Source organism: Ursus americanus, chromosome 3, assembly GCF_024610735.1.
Source record: "Ursus americanus isolate L20-20 chromosome 3, mUrsAme1.1.p, whole genome shotgun sequence".
Lineage (NCBI taxonomy): Eukaryota > Metazoa > Chordata > Mammalia > Carnivora > Ursidae > Ursus > Ursus americanus.
This window is the reverse complement of record NC_142129.1, coordinates 5209451-5236567: the sequence shown is the minus strand read 5'-3', so window position 1 is coordinate 5236567 and position 27117 is coordinate 5209451. Positions and strand designations below refer to the sequence as shown.

At 37.3% G+C, this 27117-nt stretch overlaps 1 protein-coding gene across 20 annotated transcripts in view; it reads right to left on the bottom strand.

Annotated features, from left to right (window-relative positions):
• The window catches only part of KMT2C (lysine methyltransferase 2C), a 272287-nt gene that overhangs the window by 141288 nt on the left and 103882 nt on the right, over nucleotides 1–27117 (bottom strand). For all 20 annotated transcript variants that reach the window (XM_087860661.1, XM_087860660.1, XM_087860666.1 and 17 more), the window contains 3 exons: nucleotides 19910–20110; nucleotides 16550–16698; nucleotides 15208–15317 (listed from right to left, as the gene is read on the bottom strand). In XM_087860661.1, coding sequence (XP_087716787.1) covers nucleotides 15208–15317; nucleotides 16550–16698; nucleotides 19910–20110 — 460 coding nt within the window. The remainder of the gene's footprint in view (nucleotides 1–15207; nucleotides 15318–16549; nucleotides 16699–19909; nucleotides 20111–27117) is intronic.

Genomic DNA, 27117 nt, shown 5'->3' with positions numbered 1-27117 from the left:
GCGAGAGAGGGAACACAAGCAGGGGGAGTGGGAGAGGGAGAAGCAGGCTTCCTGCTGAGCAGGGAGCCCAATGCGGGGCTCGATCCCAGAACCCTGGGATCATGACCTGAGCAGAAGGCAGACGCCTAACGAATGAGCCACCCAGGCACCCCTCAGCTTCTATTTCTAACAAAAATTCCTAGAAGTGAGTGTTGACTTCCACAAGATCAAATGAAATTCACTATTAACACCATTGTTTAATACAACACGAAAGATTAAATGTTTTCTGCAAAGTACCTACTGACGAATAAATATAATGAATACACACAGGCTTTTAAACACCACTATGTTTTTAAGAAGTTTATAAATTTCTCCAAATAAACCCTTTTTCTGCTCCATACTTATTTTTACCAGTATTAATTTGAATACATCTTAGCAGATTCCACTTCAGGTTATACTGAATGAGTTTTTTCTCAACTTCTTTGAAAATATTGTGTCTGTAATTGTTTCATGCAGACAATTCATAAAACCTAAATCTTCAGTGACTTCAAACTCAGTATCAACCTCTAGAATAAATAACCGAACAGTACTGCAATATCGACTGACACATCAACAGACTAGGAAAACCACTAGAAATCATTTGACCCATTTTTAAAATGACTATTGATATTGCTCATAATGTCCTCAACTTTTAAAACTATTCTTGCTCAAAGGCTAAGTATATTTTCTGCGCACACATTTCTTTGCCTACTGTAGTCAAACATGATTTAATTAACTCATCTTGGACAAATGGCTTTCTGTGCTTGGCTAACAAATGAGCCACTCAGAAACTTACCTTAGTTTAAGCCTCATTTTCATTTTTCACTTTTGTAAAGAATTTCTGCTGTGATGACATGGCCTACTTTCATTTACTATTTTTTTTTCTGATCATTACCTTTCTGTGAGTTTGGAATAGTGTGATGAGTGCTCAGTCTGGTAACACTGACATATATTGTATTATTTTTCCCAGCTATAGTGTCCCAGCATAATAAATATAATAATTTGCCATCTAATTTGGTAACAACAGAACTTATTCCATTATGCCTTAAAAGCACAATGAAGCCCACTTTTCTTCTCTTGTTTTAACATGTTAAGTATGCACCAGTAATGAAAGAAATTAGTAAGATACTGGAACAATACATGTGTCAATCAAACACTGATGAAATGTAATTGTGGCACTGTGATTTGTAGCATGCCCATAGCAGTGCAAAGCATACGTGGTCTCTGCAGCAACAACTCAACTCTGTCAATGTAACACAACGGAAGCTATAGGTAATATGCAAATTAATGATGTGGCTTTGGTTCCAATAAAACTTTATTTAACAAACACAAAACTTTGAATTTCAGGTGATTTTCATGTATTATAGAAGATATTCTTTTAATTTTTTAACAATTTAAAAATGTTAAAACTGGGGTACCTGGGTGGCTCAATCAGTTAAGTGTCTGACTCTTTTTTTCTTTTTAAGATTTTATTTACTTGATGGGGCGCCTGGGTGGCACAGCGGTTAGGCGTCTGCCTTCGGCTCAGGGCGTGATCCCGGCATTCTGGGTTCGAGCCCCACATCAGGCTCCTCCACTATGAGCCTGCTCCTTCCTCTCCCACTCCCCCTGCTTGTGTTCCCTCTCTCGCTGGCTGTCTCTATCTCTGTTAAATAAATAAATAAAATCTTTAAAAAATATATATATTTTATTTACTTGAGAGAGAGAGAAAGAAAGGCAGAGAGATAGCAAGAGAGAGCACAAGCACGGGGGAGAGGGAGAAGCAGGCTCCCCACTGAACAGGGAGTCCAACAATGTGGGGCTTGATACCAGGACCTTGGCATCATGACCTAAGCTGAAGGCAGATGTTTAACCAACTGAGCCACCCAGGTGCCCCAAGTGTCTGACTCTTGATCCAAGCTCAGGTCTTGAACTCAAGGTCGTGATTGGGCTCCACAATGGGGGTGGAGCCTACTTAAAAATAAAAATAAATAAAAAGTAAAAACTATCTTGGCTTGTGGGCCTTATAAACACAGTGGACTGGATTTGATCCACAGGCTGTAATCCGCTAACTCTAATGCAGCCTTCGGGCATCCCAAATCAAAGTCTATAGTATTAATGGTACCTAAATTCTATTTTTTCTTCCTAACTCTATAAACTACCAGAATTTCCTCTCAGTTTTCCAGCTTCTCAGCTGGTTTTATGAACTGGATAAATGTCTCAAGGGGAAAAGGAAAGTTAACATCAGGCTGACCTCAAGGCTTAATCCTTCCCTCTGGGCTCTCACTCCCTCAAGTCCTCATCTCTCTGACAGTCCTCTAATGCCTTTAAATATTTCTTTGAAAAAATATTTTATCCAACTCTTCTAGTTGTTCTGAGTGGGAGAGCTGATCTAATACAAGTTTCTCTGCTATACATGGAGACGGAAGTAATAATTGACCTACGAGATACTGAAACTTATTTGAAAGCTACAGTAACCATGGTGGTGTGATATTGTCACTAGGATATATGAATATGCAAATGATTTAAAATAGAGAACTTAGAAACAATCCACACATACACTGAACATGTGCTAGGTGATAAAAATTATCTTTCAAATATGTGGAAGAAAAAAAAAGTGGTTTCAACAGATAATGTACTAACAACAGGAGCCCCATATGTGAGAAGACATTGGAGTCCTGTATGATTAAATACATAAAAATCAAAAATACCTAAATGTTAAGGAAAAACTACAGAAATGAACTTCTGAAATATATTTTTAAGGACACATTAGAAACTAATATAAGTGTTTTAATTTTTGAAATAAATCAAAGTTCAAAATTCAAAACTTTCTAAAGGGGTATAAAATGGAAAGCGGCCCTGTATAGAACCACACAGGAGAAATTCTATAGAGCCAGAGAATTTCACCAGTTTCCTATGTAGCCTTCAAAAGATATTTTGTGTTTATATAAGTTCAGATTATTTTCCACCCCACATTAAAGGGGTTCTTTATTGTATCAAAGATTACCACTATATTATCAGAAACATATATTCATTTCTTTAAATCAAACTTAGTTAAAACTAAAGAAAAAAAGATTAAAAAGAAATTATGACTTTTACTGAGAAAAAAACTAAGGCCAAGGACATCTTCACTGAATGGGCCTTCCAAATTCATCTTTTACCAAACACGCATATCAAACTCTTAATTTTCTAAAACAGAAATTTCCAGTTTCATCTTAGCTCTACCCAATTTCAAAAAAAAAAAATAATAATAATAAGAATCAAGTTGCCAAGGTATAAGGAAACAAATACATCAATTTTTAGGTACAGGTATACCTAACAGCATTCCAAGGTCAAATCTTGGATTTTTTTTTTGCTGTATCCATACTTTTGTACTTAGTAGTCTAACAAAATAATCCATCATAGATCTTTGATGTCTTCCTTATAGCCTTGCATTTTAGACTGAAGAGATAATTTAATTTCTTACTATGCAAAATGAAGAAACAGGGTAGAGACAGCACGACTTGGTAAAGATGTCACAAGACATTAGCTAACAATGTCAAATAGAATAAGAAGTCAAGATTCCTGATTCTTACACCCATTAAATATAATAATTATGTTTTATTCAGAAAATATTTTTAGAAAACATTGTAATACAAAAACACACTTGAAATCATTGGCCACATGTCCTTAAATATATTAATCCAGACTCAGTAATTCCTAGTAAACTTCCTGTAACTTCTATTCTATGTCACATCCATTTTTTCACGGGACCTCTTCCTCTGAACACTGACCAGAGGGTCCAATCTTCCACCTTCTTTTCTCCTCTTGTTTAGCAGTTTGCTTTCCTGTCGCTACTAGTTAGGAAAACTATCCATGATTCCAACCCTGACACTTAGTCCCAAAGATGTTTCATGGAGTTTAAGGCTCAGCCTAGTCAAAACAAAACTCCTGATTCTCCCACATGCTCAGGCTTGAAACTAGAGACATTTGCAACTCCTCTTTCATCAAATATAACTCATTCTATCCCAACAACATTCGGTCTTTACATTTCACACATAATACCGAAATTCAGAAACTTACATTCTTTGACCTTAAATTACAACAGTAATCCTAAACATTTTTGTCTTCAAGTAAACCTCTCCAATTTAACTACAAAAGGCTAGGAGGATTATGATCTGTTAATCTTGCTCTTCTTCTTTAAAAACTTCATTAATGAAATTCTTCAGCTTGGCATGCAAAGCTAAGGACATTTTCCATTCTCATTTCACATTAATTCCTCACTCTATGTATTTATTCTCCAGTCATTTTCACATATGTGACATTCTTCCAGAATCCACATGTCCCAAAACCCTGCTCAAGACAACCCTTTGTGAGGGGCGCCTGGGTGGCTCACTCAGTTGTCTACCTGCAGCTAACTCAGAGTCCTGGGATTGAGCCCCATGTAAGGCTCCCAGCTCAGCAGGGAGTCTGCTTCCCCCTTTCCTTCTGACCCCCCTACCCCTGCTCATGCTCTCTCTCTCTCAAATAAATAAAATCTTTAAAAAAAAAAAAAAAAAAAAAAGGATGACTTTTTGTCTAAATTCCCTATGTTAACCTACTAGGTAAACTTACCCATCCTCCAAACACCATTTTAATCTTTCCTCCTTTTAAAATATTTTCAGGTTCCCTCAGTCAAAATATGTTTCCAGTAACAGACACTGTTAGTTAACTACAAAACATTCATTCCACCTTCTTGCTTCCTAAGGATCTCAATTTTGTTCAGATAGCCACTCTCCCTTAAGCAGCAATGTGTTTCAGAGGAAGAGGCACCATCCATGGTCCCAAAGGACAATCACGGTTTAATCAAATGGTGGTTGCCCCAACACTTTATTGGTTTAAAGATGTAAACATGGGAGGTAATTCTAACTAACGAAATGTTAGAAGAAATCTGCTATGGTTGAGGAAACCATCTGAAAAGGGTTTTCCTTAATTAAAATAATAATTAAGAAAAGGTGGGTGTCCCCCCCCCCAGTATCTGAATGTTATCATGAAAGTATGATACTTAAAAGTTCCTGTGCACTGTCTTTGGACTATGAGAAGAACTGGACCATGGAAGAACCCAATATACTGTGATGCACAATGTAAAGACAGTAAGAACCTGGCAACTTGCCATGACAACGCCACTGAACTTACCCACGACCCTAAGTCATGATTTCCTACTGTGAAAAACCCAGCACCCAACAAGGTAGAATTCAGAAAGCCTGGAATCCAAATAAAAATTACCAGGTACACAAAGATGCACAACATCATAGTCTAAACTGAGAATAATCAATCAAAATGCTGACTCAGAACTGACCCAGATGTTAAAATTACAAGGTAAGACATTAAAATAGTTCTATAAGTATATTCAGTATGTTCAAAGAGCTAAATAGAGATATAGAAGATATAAAAAGACTCAAATCAAACTTCATAAATAAAAACAACATCTGATGTGAAGATTACATAGGATATGATTAACAGATTAGAAATTACAGAAGAAAAGATCAGTGAAATTGAAGGGCAAAAAAAAAAAACTTAAATGAAACATAAAAAGGAAAAAAACATACTAAAAAATGAAAAAAGGGGGGTATTAGTAAGCAATGAGAAAAATTCAAATGGCCTAATATTAAGGTAACTGGAGTCCCCAAAAGAGAGGAAAGATGGGGGAACAGAAGAAATATTTGAAGAAATAATTGGTAAAAACTTTCTAACCATACTGAGAACTATAAACTCACAGATTCAAGAAATTCAACAAACCCCAACAACAAGAAACATGAAGAAAATGGCACCAAGGCATAACATAATCAAACTGTCCAAAACTGGTGACACAATATTAAGAGTACACAGATAAAAGACATGTACAGAGGAACAAAGATAAGGACGATACCAGACAGTTCATGAAAAACAGTGCCAGCAATAAGACTGTGGCACAACATCTTTAAAGTAATGAGGGGGGAAATCAACTAGAATTCTGTACCTCCCAAAAATATGTTTCAAATATGAAGGTAAGATAAAAGCACTTTAGAAGTGTAACTACTGAAAGAATCCATCATCTGCAGACCTGTACTGCAAGAAATGTTAAAGGACTTCTTCAGACACAAAGAAAATGATTGCAGGTGAAAATCTGGAGCTACACAAAGCAATGAAGAAAATCAGAACTGGTAACCACAGGGGTAGCTCTATTTAATTTTTTTTTATTACTTAATAAGTCTCTTCAGGAATATCTGACAGCTTAATCAAAATAACACTATCTTGGGGCCCCTGGCGGTGCAGTCATTTGGGCATCTGACTTTTGGTTTCAGCTCAGGTTGTGATCTCAGGGTCATGAGGAGATCAAGCCCTGTGTCAGGCTCCAGGCCCAGTGCAGAGTCTGCCTGAGACTTTCTCTTCCTTTCCCTCTTCCCTCCCTGCCCCTCCTCCCCATGTGCTTGCTTGCTCTCTCTCCCTCAAATAAATAAATCTTTAAAAAAATATCAACACCTTATGGCATTTATAACACATGTAGAAGTTAAATGCATAACAGCAATAGCACAAATTCCAGGAGAGGAAAAATGGAAGGAAACAAAAGCACATTTTTATTACATATGAAATTATTATATCACTGGAAGGTAGACTGTGATAATAAAAGATGTATACTATAGGGGCGCCTGGGTGGCACAGCAGTTAAGCGTCTGCCTTCGGCTCAGGGCATGATCCCGGCGTTCTGGGATCGAGCCCCACATCAGGCTCCTCCGCTATGAGCCTGCTTCTTCCTCTCCCATTCCCCCTGCTTGTGTTCCCTCTCTCGCTGGCTGTCTCTATCTCTGTCAAATAAATAAATAAAATCTTAAAAAAAAAAAAAAAGATGTATACTATAAACCCTAAAGCAACCAATAAAATAAAAAAAAGTTATAGGTAATAATCCAAAAAGGAGATAAAATGGAATCATAAAAAATATTCAATCCAAAAGAATACAAGAAAAGGAAACAAAGAACAGACAGAAACAAATAGGATTAAAAAAAAAAAAAAGGAAGACTTAATCACATTAAACGTACATGTCCTAAACACTCCCATTATAAAAGCAGAGGTTGTCAGGTTAGATTTTAAAAAGCAAAACCACTGCCTACAAAAAACATACATTAAATATAAAGACAGAAGGAGTTAAAATAAAAGGACGGACTAGGATATACCATGCTTCACTAGTCAAAAGAAAGCTGCAGTGGATATATTAATATAAGACAAAGTAGATTTCAGAATTAAACACAGGATTTTTCTGTTAAGAGTCAAAAGTATCCTTATCAGAATCTTTCCTCTGATCAAAGTTACGAAGTTCTCTGTAACCACTAGAGCACTTATCACAGCCTCCCTATGATGGGGAATATTCAATGATGTGTACTTACTACAGTCCTGACACAGAAATGTTACAGGTGATACACAATACAATTTTAGTTCTATGCTAAAAAGGGTTAACACAGCAGTCCTGAGACTACTCTCCTTAGAAAGGCCTGTAGGCACAGCTGGTCCCTGGGAACCTGAATTTTGGGAGGGTTGCCATGGCTCCCTCAGTGACCAGAGCAGTTTATTGTGCCTATACTGTCGGTGCAAACAGTGCGACTTTCCTTCTGGTATGTGTTGGGCAGAGGGTGCCTATGTGACTAACCGCCAGCAAAGACCTGGAGCTTCTCAGGGCAGGAGCATCACACACATATTGCTGCATTTTCACTGCAAACAGGAGAGGTGCTCTGCGTAACCCCTCATAGGAGGGTGAGCACCTAAGGAAGGCTGTACGCGAATTCCTCCACACCCTGTCAATATGTTTTTCCACTGAGATCCTTCCATTATATATCCTCACCATATCACGGCAGTAAATCTTAGCCACAATCACAACTTTATGGTGAGTGCTATGAATCTTTCTAGCGAGTCTCCAAGGTGAAGGCATTCTCATGAACCCCCAGCAAACACAGAATTCAGATCTATGAATGTTTGCCCTTCCTCTTAAAAAACTATAAGGCAAAATGAAGAATATATAACTTGGTGATTTCTTCACACTTACATTACCAGAATCATATAAAAAATAACAGTATTAGACATAATTATTGATAAAATAGGTGCCTGCAAATCACCTTATATAAAGATGCAGTCAATATTTAAATAATCTTATATAAACCTACTCCCAGTTGCTTAGAGGACGGGTGTGGAGAGACTTCCACCATATACTGTTCAAAAAAAATTTTTTTTTTTGGCTAACAGACACATGAAAAAATGTTCAAAATCATTAGCCATCAGGGAAATTCAAATCAAAACCACACTGAGATACCACCTTACGCCAGTTAGAATGGCAAAAATAGACAAGGCAAGAAACAACAATTGTTGGAGAGGATGTGGAGAAAGGGGATCCCTCCTACATCGTTGGTGGGAATGCAAGTTGGTACCGCCACTCTGGAAAACAGTGTGGAGGTCCCTCAAAAAGTTAAAAATTGAGCTACCCTATGATCCAGCCGTTGCACTACTGGGTGTTTACCCCAAAGATACAGACGTAGTGAAGAGAAGGGCCATATGCACCCCAATGTTCATAGCAGCAATGTCCACAATAGCTAAATCGTGGAAGGAGCCGAGATGCCCTTCAACAGATGACTGGATTAAGAAGTTGTGGTCCATATATACAATGGAATATTACTCAGCTATCAGAAAGAACGAATTCTCAACATTTGCTGCAATATGGACGGCACTGGAGGAGATAATGCTAAGTGAAATAAGTCAAGCACAGAAAGACAACTATCATATGATTTCTCTCATCTATGGAACATAAGAACTAGAATGATCAGTAGGGGAAGAAAGGGATAAAGAAAGGGGGGTAATCAGAAGGGGGAATGAAACATGAGAGACTATGGACTATGAGAAACAAACTGAGGGCCCCAGAGGGGAGGGGGGTGGGGGAATGGGATAGACCGGTGATGGGTAGTAAGGAGGGCACGTATTGCATGGTGCACTGGGTGTTATACGCAACTAATGAATCATCGAGCTTTACATCGGAAACCGGGGATATACTGTATGGTGACTAACATAATATAATAAAAAATCATTAATTAAAAAAAATTTTTTTTTACCAAAATTACATTTACATTACATTGCTTATCTATATTTTCAATGTGTACTGCCACCCACCTTATGATAGAGAAGCTATTTTTGTTCCTTTGCAGTCTATAAAAAGAACCAAAAGTATAAAAAAAAAAACACCTTACTACTCTTCTCACAGACCTAGGTTGGTTTTATACAAGACACCTGGCACAAAATCAGTATAATACAATGAAATTTCAATATAGGGTTGTGGCAGGAGGTAGGTGGAGAAAACAAGAAATGATCAATTCTAAGTAGGGAGATAATATAAGTAATTTTTAATGTTTTATTTATAAGTAATATACTGAACATCTGATTCAGAACTAGTCAAGAGAACAGAAATACATGTTGGAGATTTACTGGTAATATCTTTTGAAGGGCAATGAGCAGAGTGCAGGAAAAGGGGGCATTAGGTAAATAAATGATCAAACATCTGTAGCATTCATAATTAAACTATTCCATCAATAATATCCAAATTATCCAGATCTCCAAGATGCTGGTAGCACCTCCAGGGCTCCAAAAAAGGAATTTAAAAGAAAAACACTATTACCTTTCCTGAAACACAGGTTCACAGTATAGCATATTCTTCAATCTAGCAAAAGATAAAGGTCCCCCTGGAAAAACTGAAAACAATCTGAAGGAAATGCCAGGAAAACTAAACAGCTTGATAAAGAATGCCATTTAAAAACTGAGGAAATCATAAGGGACTCAGGGCTCAGCTCAGTCCCCTGTCTGTCCTCCCCACCTTCTTGAATAAAATAATTCAGAAAGAAAATAAATAAAAACAAAAACTGAGAAAATTATATTAAATATGTTAATTTTTAAATAGGAATAATAATATCAATTAAACCAGAATCTCTCAACCTCAGCACTACTGGCTAGGTCTCTGCCGTGTGGGAGACTGGCCTGGATGTGGCGGGGTTCTGCCGCGGCCACTAGGTGCCAGTAGCACTTCCCTTTGCATTCAGCTAAGGGCCCTTCATTGGCAGACTTCGTTCATGCATACATTTATCCTGTCAATGACTCTCTTATGTTCCAGGTACTTTTTGCTAAGGACTAGAGATAAAATGATAAACCAAAACATATTATCTACGCGCTCCTGGTGCTGACAGCCCTAGTGGTGCTGACAGCCCTAGTGGGGGCAACTGAAATTAATAAAAGACTCACATCAATAATGTAAATTTACAAATGTTGGTAAAGCATCATAAAGGAGAGATACATATTCCAGTGAGAATGTATAATGAGGATGCAGGCTCATATACTTCTTATTAAAAGATGTGGACAATCAAAAAGTTTAGAGAGCAGTACAACCCCTCCATCTGACCTACATCCTGATCTCCTCCATTTTCCTAGGTTAAAAGGCCCGATTCTAACTTGAGTTTATTTCACTATCTGTCGTGAGTTAAAAACAAATGATTCTACCAAATTAAGATCTAAACAGAAGTAGCGCATCATTTCCAAAACTATTTTTCAATCTCAACCAAAATTATCAAAATTTAGCTAGTAAATTTTCACCTTCCATAATCAAAAGTATTAATTTTTTTATTTTTAACAAATGGGTTTGAAACATACTAAAACTTTTCAGAGTATTTTAAACAGAACAGAAAATTCCGCATCCAAAATTTTTTGACAAATGTGAGAATTTGTTTTTCACAAACTTTCATTGTTTCTAACAATAAAATATCAAACAGAAATAGTTCCAAACATCCATTTTCAAAATGCTCAACCCCCAGCACATGTTTCTTTGAAAAGTCATTACATTATCATTGCTGAAATGTCACCTTTATCTTGAAGAAGCAGATGAACTGTTTATTTTCCTTGAGGTAGGTATCATAATATATTCAGCCACATGTCATCAAAATAAAGGTCAACAAATTTAGAACATCTGTCTTTTGGTAAAATAAAAATGTATTCCAAGTTCAACAGCACTCTACATGGTTTGCCCCTAGAGAACATTGTGAGATAGCAAAGATTTGCACTGTCATTGCCCACCACCCCACATCACCTCGGTAGAATTGGTATAATCTAAACTCTATTTTAGAGGCTTCTTTTCTGACAATTATGTATTCATACACTTTTATAAAATTAACTACATTAGTGACCTCCCTTAACATTCTGGCACTTTGGATCTTTCCTGTAACTATGAGTGATTACATGAATGATCTCTAGTGCTATTCACTTAGGCTACAAATAATCTATTGAGGAATGACCAAAACAGAAAAAGATCCTTGGCAATATCACTCTAATAAGGAAAGATTAACAAGATCATTCAGTAAATATATACTATGTTAGATGGCAACAAGTACAAAGGAGAAAACCATAGAGCAGAGATGTTACCTGAGGATGAGACCCTTGAAACTTTCAAAAGGGAGCCAAGCAAAGCCCTCACCAACAAGGCAACTCTTGAATAAATTCCTGAAGGACATGAGGGAGCATGTCATCATGTATCTAAGAAGAATATTCAACAGAGAGGGAACTGGAAGTGCCAAGGTCCCGAGGGAAGATTTATCTGGTGCATTTGAGGAAGATGAAGGAGGCTGGTATGGTTGAGGGAAGCAAATGAGGGGCAGGGTCATAGTGAGTGAGTGACATCTTAAGAAGTACTTGTGGGGGTGGTGAAGATCACGGAGAGCCCTGTCAGGTAGTGAGCACTGCCTTTTTTTTCCCCTTTCTCTGAATGAAACAGCAAGTCCACTACTGAAGTGTGGTAGGAACAGGAGTAATATGACCTGACTTAATGCTATTCATTCATTTGTTCATTCATTCATTCATTCATTCATTTGTTTGTTCATTCATTCATATCAGTATGGACTCATTTTATTCTGTGAATGAAAACCCAATACTATATTTTTTGTTGTGGCTCAAACTGGTCCAGCTCTTGGGAGCTCCTTCAGGTTGGCTCCTGTGTTTTCAACAAGTCTTCACCTTTCTGAGCACTTCCTTATTTTCCAGCACCTCAGGTTGTATTTTCCCCATACCAGGAACCTGGTTCCTTTTATTGGCAAATAGTGGTTAGAAACCAAGATCTGGGCACCAGGTGTGCTCACTGCCACTGGGGGTCACTATGTCTAGGTCCTCACAGAGGACAGAACTAGGAATTGTATGTAAGCATACTACCTCATGAGTATACACACAACTACACATCTGTATTTCTGTACCTGTCTACATAAATATTAAGAACCATGAGTTTATACTGATACTTCTAATTCCATTTCAACACCACAAAATTCATTTTAGCCTTTCCTTATTTGTAGCTCCTTTCTCCAACACTGAAAAACCTAGTTCTCATTATCAACCATATATTTACTTATTTGTTCACTTACAGTATACACATAAAGTGGTTTCAGAATTGCAAACTCAGGGGCGCCTGGGTGGCACAGCGGTTGGGCGTCTGCCTTCCTTCGGCTCAGGGCGTGATCCCGGCGTTACGGGATCAAGCCCCACATCAGGCTCCTCTGCTATGAGCCTGCTTCTTCCTCTCCCACTCCCCCTGCTTGTGTTCCCTCTCTCGCTGGCTGTCTCTATCTCTGTCAAATAAATAAATAAAATCTTTAAAAAAAAAAAAAAAAAGAATTGCAAACTCACACCCTTGTGACAAACACATTTACTCACTGGATTATAGTACATACATGCTGTACTTTTTGTCTTTAGCTTTCCAGCTAACCAGTCAAGATACTGTTTGCCAGTTACTCAGGTTAGCTCTTTTCTTCCCTATCCCCTTTAGCATGAATTTTGGTATTCCTTTTTGGATTCTCCCATATCCTAGATAGTTGTAATTGCTTATTTAGGGGGTATGTGAAATATTCCTATGGTTCTAAGAGTCAGAGGAGCTATACAAAACAAAGATATCTGAGAGTGTCTGTCACATCTCACCCATGCTACATCAGTCCCATTCCCGTTTCCTTTCCACCTTTTTCCCACCCACCTGTCATAGGTAACCAATCTCTTCAGTTTCCTGTTTATCCTTCCTGCATTTCTTTTCCAAAATGACCACATATATTTTCTTATATTTCATCCTTTCTTACACAACAGGATGCACATCACGAATGGTCTTTTGTACTCTTTTTTCACTTAAAAATACATGTTGGAACCAACTTCACATCTTTTCACTGAGATACTCCTCACTGTATTTTTACACACACTACATTCCACTGTATGAACCATACCATAGTTTATTCAACCATTCTATTATGTGTGGCCACTTAGGTTGTTTCCAATATTTTTCAAGTTACACAATGCTGCAATTATTAACCTTTAATACCACAAGTATTTTGCATTACGGGAGGCATATTTTCAGGACAAAATCGTAGAAACGTCAAATTCTCCTCCAGAAGATTTATACCAATTTGCATCCTATCAGCAAGGTATTAGAGTGCCTATTTCCCCACAGACTTATCAACAAATGTGTTGCTCTGGGTTTGAATTTCTGTCAGTGAGACAAACTCTTCTTGGGACAAGCAAATGAGAAAGTTCTAGCTAAGTCCTGTGCCTATTTGATAATGGAGAAAACCAAAAGACAAAACAAACAAAAAACTGTAGAAATGGCAACAGAAGAGTGACGCTACCCTAAGTCTAGACTGATTTAACTGAGTGAAGCCGTGATGCTTTGACAATGTGCCACCAATCCCCCTGGGATCCCACCACTCCATCTACTCCAGCTCCTTTCTGCATTCCACCACTCCCGCCCACTGCATGCTAATGCCTCCATAGAGAGAGACGGAGTGCAGGTCTCCCATGGCCCTTGATTCCTTGGCCAGCAGTAGGGCAAAGACTTCATCTCTAAATCCCACTTTAAGTATTTATAAGTATCTAAAACACAAAGATGGTATCTTCTATCCAAAAAAGGACAGGGGGAGGCAAGCTTTTAACTACCGTCTTAGTGAAAAGAGCTAGGAAATATATGTATACATACTAACTCACATGTATACACACATCTATATTTCTGTATTTGTATAAATATTAAAAACCAGGAGTCTACATTGATTCCTCCAACTGAACACCACAAAGTTCATTTTAGCCTTTGTTCATTGCCTTTCCTGTAATATTTTTCACTTCCACAAAACAATCCAACACTACTTCCGAAGTAGTCTGTGACAAAAAGAGTGCTCACTGATCTATCGCGGTCTTGATCTGGCCACCTAAGTATGTCCAGACTGCAGAATTTACTATTATGCATTATACTATTCACGATTTGATGACATAAGCATTTCAATGTAATGTCACATTTCCAAAACAAGCACTCTAATTTGACCAAGCTTGAGGTGGGAGTTACTCATCCATGTAATTTAAATTTAGGTCATTTTAATAATCTGAGTAAAGCTAATATTATACTAATTGAATAATTACTTGGATCTAAGTTCCTGTCTCGACTACACTTTTGAAAGTTTTACCTATACTCCATCTGTTAGAGCCGACATAATTTCTACGGTCAAAATTCCATTTTTAACATTCCTTTGGAAGGGCTGTTTCACTTCTCCCAAATATAACTGTCAAAAATCAAAGGGAATTTGTAGGCAGCAAAGCAATTTCACTTCATAGGGTTTGTTTCCTTTATAGATGGAAGGTAAATGTTGCATTTATTTCTGTGCTTGTTTCGAGATCACATGAAAATTTCAGTGAAAACTTTAAAAGACAGAAGACTGTGTACATGATATTACTTTGGGATGGTGCCAAAAAGATGAACTGAACTGCCAACTTGACTATAAAGAAATATCTGGATCAATTTTTAAAACACCAGAGCTAATCCACACTATGGACTAAAGACCTGTCAAATGTTGTCTCTTCATGTTAAATCTTCATCAAATCGTTTTGTTTTAAAGAGTAACCACATGGATATATAAATATACTTAGTAATTCTCATTTCTAAAATTTTTAATTTCTGATTTAAATATAAAATATTTGTTTTTAAGATTTACATTTATTGCACAGCTTAACATGTATATTCTAGTAGTGTGCACAAACCACTCTTGGATATAAAATTAAAAATTCCTATTTTAAGGGTTTTTACATTATAGTAATCATTTAATAAACAATTCTTGCAAGTGAAACTTTATGTTGACTTGAGTCAATGTTATAAAACTGTGGCTTAATTAAATATCTGTTACTTCTACTTACTTCTGTGCTCCCTGAGACAACAGCTTTGTCTACGTTCACTAACGATGGTTCCTCTATCTGGCAAACTCCCAGTGACCACTCCACACAACGGTGATGAGCCCAACAAGTGCCTAAAATGGTTGAAGTGAAAAGAAGCAAATGAATAAACATGAAGCATATTAATGCTAATAAGATATATATTCCCCCAAACCAACTCTGACATGTAGACACACAGTGGCACCCTCTATCTGTGATCACACTAAAGCAGTCAGCCCTTCCCAAATGTATCATCTAGGAACTTGTTAGAAATGCAAAATATCAGAGTGCCTGGGTGGCTCAGTCGGGTAAGCATCCGACTCTTGATTTTGGATCAGGTCATGATCTCAGGGTCCCAGGATTGAGCCTCACGTCAGGCTCTGTGCTCAGCGGAGACTCTGCTTGAGGATTCTCTCTCTCTCCCTCTGCCTCTCCCCCCCAGCAAATAAATAAATCTTTAAAAATTTAAAAAAAAAAAGAAATGCCAAATATCATATCACAACCAAGACCCACTGAATCAAAAACTCTTGCACTGGTGCCCAGAAATCTATATTTTAACAAGCCCTCTAGGAGATTCTGACGCACACAAGTTTGAGAAACACTGAAGGAGTGATTATTACCAAAAAAAAAATGAGTTCTTAGTCATTTTATTTACATATTACTATAAGATATTTTATTTGGTATCTTTACATAAAATATAAAGGACATTTATACAATACTTTATGAGACAAAGAGGACGAATGACAAATAAACTACAAATACATCTCCATTCTGTTTCATCCCACACCAAGAGCCCACATTCATCACTAAAAACAGCTCAGTCTTTAAATCCTCTATCACACAACACTTGAACCACTATCAATCAATATGCAGTTCAACTGAAATTAACTCAAAATCCCAAAAGCACCTCATGAGTATGGGTTACTACACTGCTACAACAAGATACCCACATGGCTAAGACCTACTACTGTCTTTCACCCTGCATTAAACAGACCCAGACATCCAAGTTCCCCAACTTCTCACGGTGCCTTTTAAAATTTTCTTTCATTAATTATCAGATCTCCATGACCCTGCTGTCTACATAAGAATAAATGCAAAGACTTATAAAAGCATCCAGCCCAGTGTTGGCCCTCTGCAGATGCTACATAAATGAGGTACACATCATTAAGACATTTTACCTAAGCAAGCATACTTAAACGACGATATTTTTTACAATGTGATCATAATTATTTCTAGATGAAAGGTATTTATAATTAAGTTGATAATTCACTAAAATTAAAATGTCTATAGAATCAAGAGATAGTTATCACTGACGACCAGCTCCTACCTGTAGGATCAAATAAGGCTTGGATATCAATAGCATCTGGAAGGCCAACCAGACTGAGTTCATCCCATAATTTACCAGCCTGATCATCTGAAGTGGTCTGCGTGCTTACACTTACACAAGACACTATATTCTGCAGAGGAGATCGTTCTCTGGAAAAATAAAATAAAACAAAACAGATGTGAAAGTGGTAACAGGTAGATAATTATTTTGTTTATTCAATATAATGTATTACACCAAATCAATTTTATTTTATTAGGCATAAACTGTCATAAAACAACTTTCAGAATACAACTGTTATTATTCATAGTATAATATAAAACTGGGTTGCTATATTTTATCATGTAAGCAACAACTAAAAAAAAAGTCACCAAATCCATAAGGAAGTGTTAAAAATTAAAAATTTATTTTCTATAATTTTTTAAATGACACTCTCATATTCTAATCAGGAACTATATTTTATCACATAAAATAAATATTCCCTTCAGCCTTACTTAAATGCTTATGAAACATAACTCGATCAGAAATTTTAATTTGCTTTATCGTGAGGACTAGCAAAACAGAGCTGGCAGTTAATGTTATGTAAAGAAAGGTTATTTCCCAGGGGAAATGAAAACCCACTACAGAGTGTGAAGAGGGAGGTAGTGGGAGCAGAACGTGTCAGCTGGAGCTTTCTTACAGGCCCCTCCACAAATCTCGACAGCTGGTCTATGGCATGATGTTGCAAGTACTCTCAAGTAAGTAACTTGACCTCACAAGTCAGAGTAAAATGCAAAAACAAAATAGCTACTAGTGGCGTGGGGAATAAAGAAGATAATGTAACAGCAAAAACAGCAGTATAGAGATGAACACTTAATAAAGCATACAACACATGGGTGATTTCAGACTTTCAAAGTCTTCAAACTTCAGCTATTAATTGAGATCATTAAGTAAACAATGACTACTATTGTGTTTAAACATTAAATATGGGAAATCAGATGACTGGCACTAAAACTTTAATCTTCTCCTGATATCATAGTATTTAACCTGATCATAATTCTGGATTAAATCACTATTGAATATAGATCATAACTCACTGCACTTCTGTATGCTGGATATTTATCATGATTCCTATTAAGAGAAAATCAGCACAATGACCAGGGTACTAAACTTTTTTATACCTGGAATCATTGAAAGAAAAAAAGTATTAACATATTTCAATAAGTACATTTAAATACCAAACCATATAAAAATAACCAGTATCTTTTTATGTTCAGCATTAGAAATGCATAGACTCACTTTTTTAAAAGCTTAGCATGCTATTCTAACTTTAAATTCTCGTTTTTATAAATGCCCCCAGTATAATGAGAACAAACTCTTTCCTATAAATATAATCTCCATTCCTACAAATAGATTCTTCATTACTAATCATTGTTCTTTTATGGGGAGGGGAAAAAAAGACGAACAGTTCATCTATAAGGATTAATGTATTGTTCTAAGATATTTCCTTTGTACCAGTATTTGATGGGGGAGACGGGTATAAAAACTAATGAAATGATCAACCAGCTATTACTAACCAATTCCTAACCACTAGCTTAATCAAATTTCACCTTTAGGTTTTACAACCAGTTTTTATGTATATACCATATCAGTAAGATGCTGATGTCAACCCTAAGGATGACAGAAAACCAACTTAGGAAAAACCATCAGGAGAAGACAGCTGAAATACATACCCCCAAAATTTTAGTCTAAAACAAAAGAGAAAAAGAATCCCCAATTACATATTCTTACAATTTAATGCCACCAAGAGAGAAAAATTCTTTTTAAAACCTCCTTTTCACATTAAAAACAAAAACAAGCTTATTTGGTTTCTATTCATCAGTAATATATTTTGTAACTATTTAAAATCATTACCAAATTAGATTGGCTAACCCTAAGTGAATTCCAAATTTTATAAATGTGTTTTATTCCTAAAGTCAATTATCTGTCTTGTTATCATTACTTAATACATTGGTAAACACTAAGTGTATGTAAAGACTAAACCAAAGCTCCATTTTACATAATTACCTTACCCCATAAAAGTTTTTGATAAAAATTAACTCAGCTTATAAAATAAGTAAACGAAGCCCAACTGTATTTCCCAGAATAAGTGTTTATATAATTGTCATTATTCAAAGGCAGAACATGAGGATATGAGATATACGCTGGTCAAGTCCATTAGATTTGCTAATTACTGATGGACATTAAAACTTCGCTAGACTTTTGATGTATTTTATTAGGATGTGAGCACTCAAATGATTACAAGAAGAAAAGCTCTGCTCTAAGATCTAGCTCCGGCCTTTCAAATATCAAGATGCTAAACAAAGTACTTCTAAACTTCCTTAAGCTGTTCCACCTTAAATTTTTTTAAGAGTCTCTTTCTTGTTATTGTTTCATTTCCTACTTCAGGTCTTCAAGGCATTGGCAGCAGTCCAAAAGAAGGAGCCAATCAAATAAGTACAACACAACAATGCCTTAGTACTTAAATTTGGATAAAAGCCAGATAAGCACTTGGATGATTACATCATCACCCTCAAGGGGGAGAGCTGGTTAGCCTTCCAAGCTAAATTAATTTTACACTTTCTCATCGACTACAGAAACTTCTACTCCCTCAGCTACCAGAGCCAAATCCACATATTAAGATGGCCTTTAAACAAAACTCAGCAACATATTAAAAAAAAAATGTTTAACTCCAAAATTAAACATATTAGAGTGAAGTGTTAGGTAACTATAATGTTGATGAATACAGACACACATGTATAGTTATACAAATACCTTAGTAAATTCTTATTTCATTAAAAAAGAAGAGCTTCTTCTTTAACTTTAGAAAGGGCATTCTGAGCATATAATTACTTAGAAAGTTAACTCTGTATTATAACAGTTTACTGGACAACTCAATATTCTCTGAACCATAAAAATAACTAGATAACAAGTTAAGAACATGGGTAGAGAAAATCACCTTGGTTTTGTCATTCTGTTAGGTTATATTCTTACAAACAATCAAAAGCTTATTCAAAGGAATGAAAGAATGATTTCATTGATCTGTTTTACCTTCTTTCCATAAATTCCTTCTAGGTTTATGTTATGTTCTTTAAAGTTTTCTTCTAAAGGTTAACTTTTGTGATCACACTGATTTTAATATACAATTAAGATAACACTCTTACTTTCACACAAGAAATTTTAAGAAAAGGAGTGTTTTATGGGGGTAATGATGAGGCATAAAGCATCCTACGAATGTTGAAAAACATGAGAAATGATTAACAACCCCATTTGTATATTCACAGAGATGAAAATAAATTATAGATAGCCTTACTGCATTCCAACCATTTATTCAAAATTGCTTACTTTCTCTGTCCTCTTTGTTTTCGTGGTGCTGAGTTTTGTATTTTCTCACAGGTTCCATTGCTGTTGTCATCAATGTCCTTCTTGTTAGAAGGCTGGCTTTTCCATGGCAAGATAAACCCAGGCGTTACTCTAAATTGTTTTAAGTCTCCTTGTCCTAAGGAACTTTTTTCACCACAGTAACAAAAAGCGCAGAGCTGTTCACTGGTGGAAATGAAAAGTAAGAAAGAGAAGGAGAAAGTAGTTTTATTCAACTAATTTTTAAAGTGACAGACTATAGATACCTGTGCTTTAAAATTAAATATTACAACTTTAGCACCAACTAAGCTTGAGTACGTATAGGTCATAAGAACAATTAAGTTTAATAATCAATTATACATTTGCAATTCATAGCATGACTTTTAAAAGTAGCAGACTTACCAAATCAAAAAGTTCTAGCTTGTACTTAGTTTTCTTTTTAATCTAATTCAAGAAAATGGAAGTAATAAAGAAGAATAAAGAAGGGAAAGCTGAGGCTGGGAAAGAGGGTAGGGTTTAATGACATACGGGCTCTGTAATACCTATGGTGACAAAGTTTTATTTAAGCACCTGACAGAGCATTCTTTATGCATGATGTAGATACAAAACACACGCGAACAAACACGGAGACATAAAAACGTAGATTTAACTACTTACTGGGGTAAGTAGTCAGTGATGAGGGGTGTGTGTGAAAGAGTTTAACAGGAGTGGAAAAGGGATAAGTAGGTGGAGCACAGGAGATTTTAGGACAGTGAAACTATTTCCCATGATACATTATAATGGCAAATGCATGACATTAGGCATTTGTCAAAACTCATAGAACTATATAAGAGAAAGAATAAACCCTAATGTAAACTATGGAGTTTAGTTAATAATAACGTATCAATACGAGTTTATCAACTGTAACAAATGTACCACACTAAGACCCAATGCTAATAAAGGGGAAACTCAGGGAAGGAAGGCAGGCTGGTAATGGGAACTCTCTGTACTAATCTGTCCAATTTTTCTGAAAGCCTAAATTTATTCTAAACAATAACATCTATTAACTACAATAAAATTAAAAAGTTAAAAGACAAAAAACAATATATGCTTATGGAATAGATGCTTAATAAGGGACCATGAAAGGAGAACACTCTTGCACCGCTGGTGGAAATGCAAAATGGTGCAGCTACTGTGGAAACCAGTATGGAGGTTCCTGAAAAAGTTAAAAATAGAGCTACCCTATGATCCGGCAATCACACTCCTGGGTATCTACCCAGAGAATACAAAAACACTAACTAAAAGGGACACATGCACTCCCTACGTTTACGGCAGCATTATTAACAATAGCCAAGATATGAATGCAGCCCGTGTCTATCCATTGATGAATGGATAAATGTGGTGTATATATACATATATATACACACAATGGAATATTAGACAAAAATAGGATGAAATCTTGCCATCTGCCACAACAGGGATGGAGCTAGAGAGTAGTATGCTGAGCGAATTAAGTCAGAGAAAGACAAATACCATATGATTTCACTCATGTGGAATTTTGTTGTTGTTTGGCAGGCTTGTTTTTTAAAGATCACATACATCTTTGACTTTTTATTATGGAAATTTTTTAACAAAGATACAGAAGCAGAATAATAGTTAATAAATGCTCATGAACCCATCAATCAGCTTCACCTGTTAACAGTATTTTTTCTCATTTTATCCATTTGCCACTTATTTTATTTTTCTTACGATGCAATATGTTATTTTCCTCAAGTTTTTATTTAAATTCCAGTTAGTTAACAAACACTGCAATATTAGTTTCAGGTGCAGAACCTAGTGATTCAACACTTCCATACAACCCTGGGTGCTCTTCAGGACAAGCGCCCTCCTTATAATTCCCATCACTGATTTCATCCATTCCCCCCACACACACACCTCCCCTGGGTAACCCTCAGTTTGTTCTCTATAGTTAAGACTCTGTTTCTTGGTTTGCGTCACTCTTTTTCTTTTTCTTCTCCCTTTGCTGATATGTGGAATTTAAGAAACAAAACAGAAGAACATTGGGGGGGGGGGGGGGAGCAGTAAACCAGAAAACAGATTCTTAAGTACAGAGAACCCACTGCTGGTTGGGAGAGGGGAGGCGGGTGGGGGGACGGGGGACATAGGTGATGGGGATTAGGGAGGGCATTTGTTGTGATGAGCAATGGGTGATGTATGGAAGTGTTAAATCACTATACTTTAACACCTGAAACTCACATTACACTGTATTTTAACGAACTGAAATTTAAATAAAAACTTTTAAAAATACCAGAATAAAGAAAAACAGTATTTCTTAGCTTTAAAAAAATATATATGATATTTCATTCACTAGATTTTTCTGTACCGATTTTAATTTTTTAAAATATTGTTTTAGGGATATCTGGGTGGCTCAGTTAAGCGTCTGACTCTTGATTTCAGCTCTGGTCATGATCTCAGGGTCGTGCTGTGCACTGGGCTCCGCGCTCAGCAGGGAGTCTGATTGAGAGTCTCTCTCTCTCTCTCCCTCTGACCCTCCCCCTATGCTCTCAAATAAAGTCTCAAAAAAAAAAGTTTTAAAGTATTACTTATACTTCCATCACCATAAAAATGAAAAAATATTTGAAAATTATAATAAAGAGAATAAAAGGACCGCTCCTCTTGGATATATTTCTCTTGATGACATATTTACAGCTGCTCCACCTAAACCTCCCTTCTCGGGCACTGAAGTTTGCACCATAACCTCGTACTATCTACTCCATGAACTTTCACGTCTTACATTAACAGGTGATAAACTATAATATTTCTAGGAAATTTTTTTTATCTTAAGTTAAATTCAAATTGTGTCCCTCAACTAATTACCTTTATGAAAGTTATCTATTCACGTTTTTCAATTTCATGATCAACAGTGTTGTCCACTGAGACAGAGAGAAAGACACACGTTCATATACATACACACATTTAAACATGGTCTACTTTTAGAAAAGGTCGAAAGGAAAAAAAATAGTTTTCCCTCTTGCCTAAAAGATATGACCACCAGTATCCTTTGCTAGTATCTTATTAACCTTATTTTCTTTTTTTAAGATTTTCTTTATTTATTTATTTTATTTTTTTTTTTTTTAAGATTTTATTTATTTATGTGACAGAGAGACAGCCAGTGAGAGAGGGAACACAGCAGGGGGAGTGGGAGAGGAAGAAGCAGGCTCCTAGCAGAGGAGCCTGATGTGGGACTCGATCCCGGTACGCCAGGATCACGCCCTGAGCCGAAGGCAGACGCTTTAACGACTGCGCTACCCAGGCGCCCCAGATTTTCTTTATTTATTGACAGAGAGAGAGACAGCCAGCGAGAGAGGGAACACAGGCAGGGGGAGTGGGAGAGGAAGAAGCAGGCTCTCAGCGGAGGAGCCTGATGTGGGGCTCAATCCCAGGACCCTGGGATCACGCCCTGAGCCGAAGGCAGATGCTTAACGACTGAGCCACCCAGGCGCCCCCTTATTATTTTCTTACTTATGACTTTCTCAAGCTATTAAGGCTTACATTTCTTTCAGCATACCCCATCTGATTTTCTTCTTACCCTGGAAGCATTACCCAAGAGGAGCAACAATCAGATGGACATCCTTATCAACAACACTGATTACAACAAAGTGATTAGAAAATGGAGCAATGTTTTTAAAGTATTTTTTTAAAAGATTTCATTTATTTATTTATTTGACAGAGAGATAAAGAGAGAGCACAAGCAGAGAGGCAGGCAGAGGGAGAGGGAGAAGCAGGCTCCCCGCTGAGCAGGGAGCCTAACATGGAGCTCGATCCCAGAACCCTGGGATCATGACCTGAGCCAAAGGCAGACGCTTCACCGACTGAGCCACCCAGGCGCCCCTTGAAGGACTGACAGAAAATACCTTCACCTTCAATGTCATACCCAAATCCATCACTCAAATGTGATGGTGAGTAAAAGTAATCCCAGGCTTGGGAGAGCACAGGAATTTTGCCACACAACAGATCCACAATGACCATAATTTTATAGAAGTACTGAAATCACTAAAGAATTAGGAAAGGTTTCAAGAAATGGAAGAAGTTGGGGCGCCTGGGTGGCACAGCGGTTAAGCATCTGCCTTCGGCTCAGGGCGTGATCCTGGTGTTGTGGGATCGAGCCCCACATCAGGCTCCTCCACTATGAGCCTGCTTCTTCCTCTCCCACTCCCCCTGCTTGTGTTCCCTCTCTCGCTGGCTGTCTCTATCTCTGTTGAATAAATAAATTAAAAAAAAATCTAAAAAAAAAAAAAAAAAGAAAGAAATGGAAGAAGGTAAGGACAGTCATCTAGGTATCTCACAGTAATGTATTAACTTTAAAGGTGGGACAAAGGAAATTCCTGTCTTCAGTTTGGGTGTAGAAAGCTGCAAAGCGGGAGCCTGGGTGGCTCAGTCGCGTCTGCCTTCGGCTCAGGGTGTGATCCCACAGTCCTGGGATCGAGCCTCACATCGGGCTCCCTGCTCTGCTGGGAGCCTGCTTCTTCCTCTCCCACTCCCCCTGCTTGTGTTCCCTCTCACTGGCAATCTCTCTGTCAAATAAATAAATGAAATCTTTAAAAAAAAGAAAGAAAGAAAGAAAGAAAGCTGCAAAGAGCACTGTTCCCACCCTCACAGCAAAATCTCATCAGACAATCTACAAATTCACTTTTCTTGAACACATCGGATTGCAGAAGTCACAGGGCAACCAATTCACCTCCAACTGAATGAAAGGCATGTCCAAAAAGAGATGAGACACAAGCATTTGCTTAATCTGAGAAAAAGGCCACGGTATGTCATACAAGCAGCATAAGAAGAATTCAGTGAAAAATTTTAACAAAGTGCTAAAGTCCAAGTGTGAGATAGTGTGAGAATACAGAGTATCTGGGACCCAAAGACACAGGGTAAATTCTAACCCACTCATACTCTTCTCTCTGCGAACCACTTCAGATGCTTACGCACAACACTGGAAGTGTGGCGACGAGTCTGGATAATGTGCTGGTCATGGCACAAAGCCTGGAGAGTGGAACAACAGCAGTATGGGGAAGGCACAAAGACCCACCCAGATCTTTCTCCCGCATTTTCCCTGGGGAACAAAAGCCTTAGGCTGGTGAGAGAAGGACAGGAAAAATCACCCCCTACAACAGTGAAGACCAACTGCAGATGGAGGAACAGTGAGGTGGGGAAGGGGGCTTTAACCCTAGAGGAGAAGCAAGACTGTCCTGGACTCAGCCATTATAGGTCTCCTACAGCTGGCATAATGGCAGGATCACTGAGAACACAGAACCCTCGAAACCAAAGGGCACACTGCCTATCTAAGAGCAAAGCTGAATCAGAACAAGAAATGTTCTGTTAATCCATGCTCTGACTGCAACTCTCATGCATCATTAGTGAGAATGCAAAACATAGAGCCACACACAAAACACACTTTGGCAATTTTCTTTTCAAATTACCTTTCTCCTAGCCCAGGTATTTACCCAAGTGAAATATAAACCCTATGTTCACACCAAAACCTGTGAGTGAATATTTATACCAACTGTATTCATAATGCCCAAAACTGGAAACTACCCAAATATTCCTCAACTAGGAAATGGATAAACTGTGATAGGACCCTCCATAAAACAGAATCCTGTTCAGCAATAAGAAGGAGGCAACTACTGATACATAGAAGAACACGGATGGGTAAAAAGGCCAGAAAACGAGTAAAAAAGGCATTACCAAACTAAAAAAGACTCAGATCAAAAGATCACATACTCTACAATTCCATTTCTATGTTACTGTAAAGACAAAACAACAGGGACCTACAGAAGACAAGCGGTTGCCGAGGGCAGAAGTTGGGAGTCAGGGTTGGCCACAAACAGGCATCGGGGACTTTTTCAGTATGATGGGCTGTTCTTCATCTCATGGTGGTTGTGGTTATGTCACTGTATACAACTGTCAACCCACAAAATGGGTGAATTTCACTATATATAAATTAAACCTCAAATTTTAAAATTAGGGGGAAAAAGTTAGAGGGCCAAGACAAGGGAAACAGAAATAGGAAATATATATCTAAAATAACTACAGCACGAGATGCTAGATGAGAGATGCAAAGAGATATGAAAACATGATAAAGCACTTACATTGTTAAGACTAAGAAACCAATTGGAATGGTTAAGTTTGAATTCCTTCAAAATTAAACTCAATAGGGTAAAGAGACATAAGGTTTGAGTGTTAAGGGAAATGATCTTAAAAAACAAAATACAATGTAGAATGAACAGAAAATAATTATCCATCCAATAGAAAACAGAAAAAAGTACTGCCTTCACAGAACTCACATGATATTGATAATTAAATAATCAAATGAACTGAGAAATAACAAGTGCTACTGAGAAAAATAAAGCAGGGGACACCTGGGTGGCTCAGTTGGTTAAGCATCTGCCTTCAGCTCAGGTCATGAGCCCACGTCGGGTTCCCTGCTCAGTGGGGAGTCTGCTTCTCTCTCTCTCTCTCTCTCTCCCTCTGCCCCTCCCCCACTGCTCATGCTCATGCTCGGTCTCAAATAAATAAAATCTTTAAAGAAAAAGAAAAAAGAAAGAAGGATTAATGGGCAAAGTGTGTTTGGAACTGTTTTATTGTTCAGTCTACTCTTTTATTTTGAGATTTTTCAAACCTTCCCCAAAATGGGGAACAAACCATGTACGGGTGAGGTGTCTAGTATACCTCCAAATGGAGATGTCAAGCAGACACACAGATAGGAAAGTCTGAGGTTCAGAGAAAGGTCACCCCTGGAATACAAATATGGGGTTCCTCAGCATGCAGACTGAACACTCAGCCATCACACTGAATGAGCATTCTCAGGAAGGGAGTAGAGATAAAATTATGCATGCTGAAGACTTCCCTGAGGACCCCAACATTATAAAAGCAGGGAGTCTCTGCAGAAGCCAGCAAAAAATGAGGAGGCAGGGGTGCCAAAAGCAAAAGAAAGAAAACATTTCAAGAAGATGGGAGTATTCAACTGATAAATGATTTTACAGTTTTATTCATGTCTTTCAAATAAGGTCTAAAAAAACTCCAAGACTTCAAAGCTGAAGTATACACAGATAGGTTATAACATCCTCTATTTCTTTTTTTAAAGAATGAAGAAAGAGTAAGGAACAAAAGTATAAAAGTTTACAGATAAATATCAAAATCAACCCTTAGGCTAAAAGCTT